Here is a 10679-nt window from a genome sequence, read left to right as displayed (position 1 = left end):
AAAGAGCGCCGCCGATTGAGTCGTTCTCGTCCAGCTCACCGCCTAATCTCAGCGCATTTTTGCAAAACTTATACCTTATTTACCCCTTTTCATCGTTTGACATCGTCCGTAAATGGCTGCATTGATCAGGAGGATAATCAGCACCGCTAGATCCCCCGCCGCCATCGGTCCGTACAGGTGAGAGGGTTCGACACAACCGACACACAGATGACGTACAAACTGTCAACAAACACCCTGGTAGACTTTCCAATCTGCTTTATTGCTATGGAAATTCCAAAATATTATTTTTTTCTGCATGTGTTGTCCATGACTTTCCACCCTAATTCATTCAGATGGGCTCCATTTAGGATCAGAGTTCAAGTTGACCTTTAGAACTGATCCCCGAAAGGTAAACATTGGAAAAAGCCCATGGTTAAATTGTATCTGAATGTTGAAGTATAACTTCACAACAAAGTGATTTGTCACGGCCTTTCACTGGAAGAGGACTAAATGTACTGAAAAATCATTTCACCCATACTCACTGTCACAGCGAACCTTGAGAACACGCATAATTGACCTCTTTAGTTTTGCATTGCACCAGTTTAAAAGTAGTTGTTCAACACATGAAGCACCAGGTACATCGTCGGGAAAAATATACTCATGTAAATACTCAGTTTTAACCAACTGTGGTACATTCATTTGCTATTTAGAAACACAATAAAGATGGCTGAACTACATCATTTTCTGAAAGCTATAAAGACTCCATTGCGGGCCTTCCCTTCCCAGCCAGGCGGTTGTGGCCGACCGGACCATGTACATCTCCGGACAGTTAGGGATGGACCCTGCCAGTGGACAAATTGTAGAAGGTGGCGTTCAGGCTCAGACCAGACAGGTCTGACATATTGTCATATTATTAGTATAATATAGCTATTATTTTTGATTGTTAATTCACTACATATTTTGCTCACAGTCCTCCCTAAGTTATTCATTTTCTATCATCTCTTAAAATAATCAGCGAAAAGGTCGATCAAATGTGCACTAAATTCTTCCCCTTTGTCCGTCAGGCTCTTGTGAATATGGGTGAAATCCTTAAAGCTGCTCAGTGCAGTTATGAAAATGGTGAGTTCAAATTTAATCTGAAACGGAAACAATTTGGTTTTTGTCGTTCACAATGTTAGGAACATGTTCTATTTCCAACTTTTAGACCATTGCTGAACAACTGAAACATCTTATTCCTGCAGTTGTCAAAACCACGGTGCTCCTGACTGACATGAACGACTTCAACAATGTAAACGATGTTTACAAGCAGTGTAGGTATTTTTTTTCACTGAGATTTCTTGACAGATTTTGCTTCTGGGTGACGTAACCCAGGTATGTGCAGTCCTTCCTGAATTCTTTAAGTCAGTGCGATTTTCAAGACACATCCATTGTTTTCAAATATGTTGCACACAACATATATAGAGTGTAGGTCACAGCTTACTAAATTCAAATCCCATGCCTATATTTTATCGATTTATTGCTGAACTTTACAATAAAATGTAAATGAATACCACCTTAGGGCTTCAGCCCACTCCCTGAGAAATCACCGTTCTGGTCAGTTTTCTAACCAGAGAATGATACTCTCATGTGAATTTGGTGAGGAAAAAAAAATGTGAAAGCAAACTTGCATGAATAAGCGATTATTAAATAACCATGCTTATTTAACTATTGGTTGAAAATGTAATACCTTACATGTTTTAGGTACTTTGGATGTTTAACCCAAAGTAAAATGGTTATTTGAGTCTGGTCCCAATGGCAGAGGTGAATCAAGAGAAGTAATGTTCAGGATTTCTTTAGACAAAAATACTTAACTACCTTATCTAAAATCTTCTCTATGGATTACTAGTAGTGTGGTCTAAAACTTATATTAAAAAAAAAATCTACACGAAAATAAAGAAAAGGAGTTCAAACATATTTCATCATCCAAATGAATCACAGTAAGTCCTCAGTTTCCTTCTAAATAAAGCTTACCATCAGTGCTTGGGCTTGAAATGGAAATTTTGCAAGTAAATGCATGGCCTCCCATGGTACCTTGAGCTTTACTGAACACATTAACACAATTTAACACCAATATGCTTACATTTTTAATGTTGCCTACATTCTGATATTTCATGTGCTGCTTTCTTTAGTCTTCAGCACCAACTTCCCAGCCAGAGCTGCCTATCAGGTTGCTGCTCTTCCTCGAGTGAGTATTTCAAGATCTGTCTTTTCTCCATTAATCCTCATCCTTGATGGATTAATAGCAAAGTGAGCCAAACCTACTGGTGAACTGTCATCACTTGTTGCTCATTGTTCTGTCCACAGGGGGGACTAGTTGAAATTGAAGCCATTGCTGTTCTGGGACCTCTGATTAATTCATCCTAATCAGAAAAGTTATAGATCCATTTAAAAAATGGGGAAAACAATAGAGCAAAACTAATGTCTTGCACATATCGTTTTAGTATGGCTGTTGAATAAAGTGCCATTAAGTGCCATTCTGTGTCGAGGGCCACTTTCCCTTCTCATTTGCATGGATGATATACTGTATGTTTGGACACCATGATGCATTTTAAATCCCCTCCACTCACATTTCACTTAAGAGTCCAAGCACTGAATCACATTTGATCCTGTCTCCTGTTACTTCATGCCGTATAATGGATGATTAAATGTTACTCAATTATAAATGTCATTTACTTGGTGGTTAATTGCCTTGATATCAACATGGCTGCTTACATTTGATACACACTCAGTAGCCACGGGAGTTGGTGATTGATCCTTACATTACTTCTTTTGTGGAACATGCAAGTATATTTTCACCCGTTGTTTCCTAAACCATCAAAACAAGTTCACGTTTGCAATGTTACTGACAAAAATATACTTGTTTGCATGTTAGGATATGTTCCTGATTTAGTATATATTCTTTTCAACGTAGTAATGTTTCTTAAAAGTATGAAACAGAGAGAAGTGCCGTGGTTCCCGTACAGAAATACACAGACCCATTTTGGTTCAAGCAAAAAACAATAAAAAAAAAAAAAGACAGTGAGTTAATTTTTTTATTCTGTACACTAGGTTAGCAAAATTTTACAAAGCTTGGAAAAGGTATATATATTACAGAGAAAAACAAGAGATAATGCAGACAGTAACAAAAAAAAGTTTCTGACAATCACATTTGACAATTTCATTTTCTAAAATGTTTAACCATACACTGTAAACTAAATGTAAGTTAAGTTTCATGCCCATTAGTTGATCTTCTACATTGGCTCCACTTGCCACATTTAATGGGAATAGTAAAAACCAAACAATGTGCGGAGTTGCACACCCATGTTGTTTTTTAGCTCTTGTTACCTGAAAGACATTTTAAGGAATATCTACCAAATGGTCTGAAAGTGCAGAATGACATCAATCATTATTATCCTGGAGCTGGCCATGACTCATCACATAATGTCTTCTGCATGTGCATTTAACCATCTGTGTTTTTTTTGTTTTATTCTTTCTGCCAAAAATGGTCTCAAAGAAATCTGCAATTTAATCACCAAAACTGACAATGAGACTATTAAACAAAAATGAAAAATAAAACAGTTACTTTTGATTAATACTTAGTATCGTCATTCCAATTAAATGTTTATTGGAAGGGTTTTATTAAATTATGGGAGTGATCTGAAAATGACAAAAAAAAAAAAAGTTTTAAAATGTGATGTTATTTGTTTCCTCTGTGAAAGCTGTCACAACTTAACCTGCATTGTAAAGCAAGCCAGCGTGATGAGCTGTTACTGCAAGGTGTTTGTGACTTCACAGTTGATTTTGGCTTTTATTCCTCATAGAAGCAGCTACTATAAATACTTTAACTCCAGTCATCTATACTTCAACACACCTCAACACTAGTCTCTATATGAAATATTGCACCCTCATCTCATGTTACCCATCTTGAGTTTTCAATACAATTTCATTTCAAAAGCCTCCATAAGCCGCATCTGGCTCCAGGCACTTTTGGTTTCAGTTAACAAAAAAAAATAAAGGAAAAACATGTGAAGGCACATGCATATTAATGTATCTTGTGTAGGCTCTTGTTCAGAAGACAGTACTGATGTCGTTGGATTTAGTTCCTTTGTCATGTAGTTGCTTTTACATTTTTAGTTTTGAGGAATTCATATTTTGGTGACTCTCTTCTGCCTGAAAGATGAAATTTGGTGTGAGACAACATACAAACATACATACACACATTCAGAAGTTGTGTTACAAACTTAACCTGTATTGAGTTAGTTTTCATGATCTTTGCGTTTCAAGAATATAAATTTACCAGGCAGTAAATTAAATTAATCATTAAGAAATATTTATCACAAGTGAAAGTAATGAGCTGACCTCATTCTCACAAACAACAAACAGATCAACTAATAAAGCAAACACAATCATGGCGTTTTTATTGCAGAATTATTCATTAAAATGTACCTTTTTTTTTCATTTTATAACAAACAAGGCACATTTATTGCCTCTTTTAATACAATATGAGTATAAATGTGTTTATTTTGCCACAGTTCAATTTTACAGTGGTTTATTGTTTTGAATCTTACCAACTCAGTCCTCCTTTTTGGCTTTCTCACTCTCCGTGTCCTGAGAGGGCTTGGCTGCAGACACCACTGCGCAAACAAGGACAAAAGAATAAAAATCAATACAAGTCACATAACAAGTCGCCACAGGAGACGTGAAGAGTTCCCATTCCTTCTTTAACGCATCTGTTTCTGCTGAGCTATTTTACAAGGGATTTCACTGGCATATGTGCACACAAACACACGCATGCACACACATACACAAACACACACCTGTATGGTAATGAATCTGGCAAACACATGCAATTGCCTCAAGAGTGAATGTCTCATAAAGCTTATGCAACGTCTCTTTTAGACCAAACGTGTATTCTACGCGTGGTGCCTGAATGGGCGTCTCTGCTGTCAAAGAACAGTATGTTCTCTCATAGAAAAGGGGTGAAACCTGCTCTTTAAACCAAGATTCCATCAGGGAACTGGCCACTGGAGGTACATTAAATGACTTGATATGGTCATTAAATGTGGAAAATTAGTAGATAGGTTCTAATTGAAAATGACATAGTTACAACAGACCCCGAGTGTGAAAATACAAAATTTGCAACCAAGTTTATAACAATACTGTGATTGGTCTTAAAACATATTTTCTTCAGTACTGAGAATATTGTATATTTTACGTGGCATCTTTGTGAAACCAGTCTGACTACATGTTGTAAATGACAGTGGGAAAAAGCATAATTGAGTTAACAATTACAGATCAACACATTGCATTTGGCTGAATCCGTCCTATAAAATTATGCCAGATGGACTCCGGCCAGGGTGGTGGAGCATAAAACTGCATTATGTAAGTCGAGGCAGTAGGGTGTAATTATTCTCTGGACCATTAACAATAGAGCCCAATGACTGAAAGTTGCATGACTAAGATTGTTATGTATTGACAGCATACTGCTGCTACTAACAACATTCAAGATGAGCCTTCATTTTGCACCCAGGGTGTTGTATGTGTGTCTTATTTCTCCCTCTTACACTGCCTTTCTGTTCTACCCAATGGACCAACAAGATCCCGCTAATCCTGTCAGCTCCAACAAATCCCGAGACTGTCGAAAGGAAACTGTAGGACTGTCCAACATTCCGTTGTGTGTCTCTGCGTTGCTATCCATCAATTTGTTGGATACTGACATCTTTGCTGGTTACATGTGTCCTTCAAGTCAACAAATTGGGATACTTGAGGCAAATAGCTCTGTTTTTTGTTTCTTTACCCCAAAATGAATAAAGGTCTCCTAATGTCCTGATTGAACAGTACAGGGGTCATTACATTCACCCCAAAATTCCATGTTTGCACATTTTCGTTACTGACGACATGTTTACTTTTAAGATTGTCAGCTATTTCACTTGACAGCAATTTGCTCTTTTTGACCCCCTCCAAAATATTTATTAGGTGCAGGTACAATGTCGTGATTCTTAGCTTGGAGTTAGCATTTTAGGGTTGGAGATGGGGGGATCAAATTTTTGTCCCCTTTTTAGTTTTAACATACCACAATTCAGCATGTCAACAGAGATGGGTAAAATCTCCCAATCAGACAACCAAAAAGTTCTGCAGGAATTTGACTTCATAATTACTGATGGAGAGTAATGTGCTATGAAGTACTTTCTTTACTTGAATATAGAAAATAACTGAGTATATAGTAGCAAAAGTGAAGGCAGCACCCATTTGTTAGTTTATCTTACTTTCAGGTGAAGGATCGACAGCTGCGCCTGGTGCTGAGGCTACTTCAGAGTCTGTCGGGGTAGGGTCTACCCCTGGAGCCTCAACTGGGGCTGCACTGTCTTCTGTAGACACTGAGGTTACTATGGCTCCTGGAGCTTCTAAATCTACTTTGGCTGAGGCGTCTGAAAGCACTGGTGTGGACGCTGGAACCTCTGCCTCTGGGATGGGTTCTTCTGGGATTTTCGCTGGCTCAGCATTCTCAGGAGGTGCCTCTTCAGCAGAGGGTTGAGCCTCAGGTTGGGCTTCAGGGATGACAGAAGGCAACAGGGGCATCTCTGGGATGGTTGCCACAGCAATCTTTGTATCTATTACAGGTTCTACAGCCTCTGTGGGTGGTGAGGATTCAACCGGGGCCGTTGATCCAGCCACTGCTGGGATTTCATTTGTTCCTGAATCTTGACTTGGCACTGCAACAGCAGCATCTGGTTCTATAACTTCACTTGGTACTGCTGCCGAAGCTTCACTTGGGGTCGAAGATTCGACCGGTTCTGCTGGGGCCGTGACTTGCGCAGCATTTTCAGATGGAGCCTCTGCCTCTTTGGGAGCAACAACCTCAGGAGAAGCCTCAACAAGTGGCTCCACATCAACAACCGGGACTTGTGCCGGCTCTGGCTCAACAACCGGGGTTGAGACTTCAGGGGAGGCCTCTGGTGATGACACCTGTTCAACAATTGCAGGAGCCTCCGTCGGCATGGGTACGACAGGTTCCACAGCAGAGACCTCCTCAGAAGTCTCCACAGGAGCTTTGACCTCAGGTCGTTTCTCAGCTGCCAAGGTGTCAACAGGGGCATCAAACCCCAGAGGAGGAACGGCCTCCTCCACGGCAGGAGCAACTGCGAGCTCAGCGGAAGCTTCCGATGCTTCAGTGATGGGTGTGGACTCTTCAAGGGTGGCAGGGATTTGTTGAGGAGCAGCCATCAGATCTTCCCCAGAGCCAAGGTCTTCCTGGGCCTCCATGCCCATCGTTACGGCCAGCACCTCATCGTCTGCTCCCAGCAGATCATCGGGTAAAGCGCTCTGCACGGGTAACTGCATCTGGTCCTTGATGGTCTCCGTGTCTTCTGGGATGATGCCATTTCTGACTGCTGTCAAAAGCAGAGATGAGATGTACTTTAATGATCCCATGCTCGGGAAATTGTTTAAACAAAAACAAGGCATCAACATTCATCGGCTTGTTGTTCAGGCACGGAGTCCTTAATTCTTCACGTGGCTTACATCACCAAGTAGAATGTAAAGCTTTAAAAAGTTACCTTCATCGGACTGAACATAAAGCAATATAATTACCGAAACTTAAACTCGCCTTTTCACCGAAGTACATACAAACTAATGTGACCCGTAGTTAATACAGGATATAGGCTGTGAGGAACAACAGATGCTCGCTCGAGAAAACATCCTTTCATTTCCTCAGTTGAAAGTCAGACGTTGAAACCTGTGTTCTAAAGCCCAGAAGGCATGAAAGGCACTTTTAGAGGAAATAAAACACACGTGACATTGACAGTGTGTGCTGAGAACGCTCGAGCTTCTTTCACGTTCCATGACTCAGGTTCTGTTAAAATGATGGGTGTTAATATGATGTAAGCCCTTGAGTAAAAACAATAGTAGATGAGAGGCAAAGGTGTGGATGGAATCTTGGATACAATACCAGGAACTGTAACACATGTTACTGGATTTATAACTAACTGATATTCCTATCCCATCTTATTTATGACTGAAAGAGCTTTTGTGTTAAAGAAAATGGGCGGCTGGTACGATTCAGCTGGCTGGAAAGCTGGGAAGCTCCAGCTTCCTGATTTTATTTGCCTGTCAGAGGGGCAAAAAGTAATGAGTGGAAGGGAATGTGATTGCCTGTCATTTCAGATGAAAATTCACACGTAGAAAAGAATGTAACAGAAAGACGGTTCAGCGCAATATTGTCCGACTGCATTAAACCAGAGAGCGTAATGGTGGAATTTTTATCAAAAAAAAAAAAGCCATTACAGATGTGGTTTTCAGTAGGTATCTTTTTAGAAAATAAATTTTTGCCATTTCAAAGGGGCATTTTTTTTTCAAAAAGCAATCGGCTACTGGTGTAAAGCGGAGATCGGTCAGGGAAAAAAATGGTTTGGAAACGTGCGCATGTGGGTTGAGACATAGGTCTATCCGAGCGTGGATGATTCAGGTGTCAACATGATTTAGCAACCAAAGATAACAGAGATCCCAGTCAAAACATTGGCATGGCTGGCCAGTAGCACAAGAGGAGGGGGGTTGGACAGACGGGGGGCCTGGACGGGGGATGGGACCAGCGATGACTTGGATGGCATACAGCTGTTTTGTTCCACAGACTGTATATTGTATGATTCAGCCACATGAGAGAAGCCTAGCTGGACACACAGTACAATAAGTGGCGTCTTGTGGGGGGTTGGGTGATGTAAGACCCTGGAAAAGGACCAAGGACTATCCAGGTAATCGTATAGCTGGGCGGCTGAGGAGACAATTGTCCGACACAAACTTCACACGGTGACGTAGTGGAAGATGGTGAGAGTGAAAATGATGCCGATCGGTCTCCCATCACGGAGTACACACAGTAACACGCACACAAGTGGACACACCCTGTACTCATTCACACTGACTTGTCATCTTGATGAGCACTAACAATTACACTCAAAGAGAAGAGCTTTTTAACAAGGCTGAGGACTGTCCTGTGTACCGTATGTGGGAATGTGAAGCAGCGCCTGGCATGACAGAGCTATGTGCCAGTGGGTCGGACCCATGAATGGACAATCATCATCTGTGTTCGTCTTCATGCATGTGTGACTTGAACACAGAGTACGTGTGCACGGGCCAAACAAACCCTATGTAATGTATATGGAGCGTGACTGGATGTTTGGAGGGGTGGAGGTTGCAGAGCCAGGCTATCACATACAGAGGAATTCTTAGGGAAACTTGAAAGCATGCAAGTTCTTTTTAGAAAGGAAATAACTGCCTTTCAATACTGATATTTGAATTTTCATTAAAGCAGACCAGAATTATATAATTTAAGCGTCCTGGTTTTTTTTTTTTTGTTTGTTTTGTTTTTGTTTTGTTTGACTATTTTGAAATTTAAAATCTGGAGGAGGATTTAGATAAGTGACATGCACCACATTTTAAGAACAGTATTAGTTAACAAAAAAAAAAAAAAGGACAAATCAGGCATCTTGCAACTAGGGAGAAAACAGGTTGGGTAACTTTTGTTTAAACACTCCAGGCAGGCGTTCACTCAGGGTGAATTGCATGCAATTCTAGTTAAGTCTGACCCATGTAGGTTCAACCAACCCCCCAATGGTTTGATGGAATGTGGCAGTCAACTCAACATGAGCACAAGTAAACTCCATCTCAGGTCTCACATCATCAATCCATCACAGGGTGCAGTTTATTGGTTTTGTCCATAGGCTTGCAGAGAAGCTGAATTAAAAAAAAGTTGTTTTTCACTTATTTATGAGAAGAATGGTTAAACTGGGGCTATTCTGAGCCCCGTGTGTTCGTACTGCAGAGAGTGGGGCAGCAGAGTGGGAAAGCACACGGTGTCCCAGAACAGCCGGCTGCAGGCAGACACACACACGCACACACACACACACACACACACAAAAACACGCACACACACACACGCCCGACGCCACGCACCGAGGACTGACAGACAAAACACTGCTTGCAAAGCGGATGAAACCTAAATCCGGTTCGAGTCCGACTTCTTGCACAAGTTTTAAAGCACCGCGGATGTATCTCAACTAACGCGTGAAAATAAAAAAAGCATTTAACTCCGTGGGAGGGGGTGGAAGCCCACGCACGACACTCACCCACGGGGGCTCCGTTGCTCTCCTCGGGCTTCGTCCCCGGTCTTTTCTCCTGATCGACGGTCTGCGCGCTGGATGAAGAGCAACCCATGTTTTGGGAAGGAAAAGAAAACTTTCGATCGATTCAAAACTTAGTTGTTTTTTTTTTTTTAAGATTAAACACAGCGGGCTTCTACGTGTAACCGGCTGCCAGGCGGTGATATGATGGACAGCTATGAAGAGTCGCCGGGCACCAGGAGCTCCCCTTGTCCGCGTGTGTGTTCGTGCATGGCCTGCAGCTCCTCCTGCACCTCCTGCCCCAGACAGCGATCTGTTGTGAGCAGCTTGGAGCTCTGCAACCGAATAGAGACCGACTGCTTCCTAAGCACAAGCACAGTCTTTACACAGGATGAGGCACATGCGTGTGTGTGTGTGGGGGGGTGTGTGTTGTGTGCGCCGTGCAATTTCTGCGGAAAGGGAGGACCCTGTGGTCACGTTTGTGGTAACACATGTTTAATGTGTGTATTTTTTTTTTATGCAAGGGAGTCTGTGTAGCATGCAACTGTGGGATTCATTTAGAAATCAGAT

At 41.4% G+C, this 10679-nt stretch overlaps 2 protein-coding genes across 3 annotated transcripts; one reads left to right on the top strand and one right to left on the bottom strand.

The window, feature by feature from the left end:
- Nucleotides 1-2: 2 nt before the first annotated feature.
- LOC147229348 (2-iminobutanoate/2-iminopropanoate deaminase-like) lies at nt 3-3043 on the top strand. The gene is made up of 6 exons (XM_086154793.1): nt 3-177; nt 766-871; nt 1044-1098; nt 1221-1289; nt 2148-2203; nt 2323-3043. Exons 1-6 carry the CDS (start codon nt 113-115, stop codon nt 2380-2382), a joined length of 411 nt encoding a protein of 136 aa, XP_086010919.1. The 5' UTR covers nt 3-112; the 3' UTR covers nt 2383-3043.
- Nucleotides 2997-10554, bottom strand: LOC147229347 (uncharacterized). Of its 2 annotated transcripts, none has more exons than XM_086154790.1 (4): nt 10116-10554; nt 6264-7385; nt 4566-4631; nt 2997-4167 (listed from the first exon to the last, which is right to left on the bottom strand). In XM_086154790.1, the coding sequence occupies exons 1-3, from the start codon at nt 10201-10203 to the stop codon at nt 4570-4572; spliced, it is 1272 nt and encodes a 423-aa protein (XP_086010916.1). In that variant the 5' UTR covers nt 10204-10554; the 3' UTR covers nt 2997-4167; nt 4566-4569. The 2 variants fall into 2 exon arrangements, with proteins under 2 accessions (XP_086010916.1, XP_086010915.1); XM_086154789.1 differs by having other exon boundaries at nt 6264-7388; nt 10116-10548.
- Nucleotides 10555-10679: the final 125 nt, after the last annotated feature.

The sequence above is a fragment of the Fistularia commersonii genome, chromosome 11 (assembly GCF_037954325.1).
Source record: "Fistularia commersonii isolate RoL2024-O1a breed Wild chromosome 11, RoL_Fcom_v1.0, whole genome shotgun sequence".
In the NCBI taxonomy this organism is placed as follows: domain Eukaryota; kingdom Metazoa; phylum Chordata; class Actinopteri; order Syngnathiformes; family Fistulariidae; genus Fistularia; species Fistularia commersonii.
This window is presented reverse-complemented; position numbering and strand designations above follow the sequence as displayed.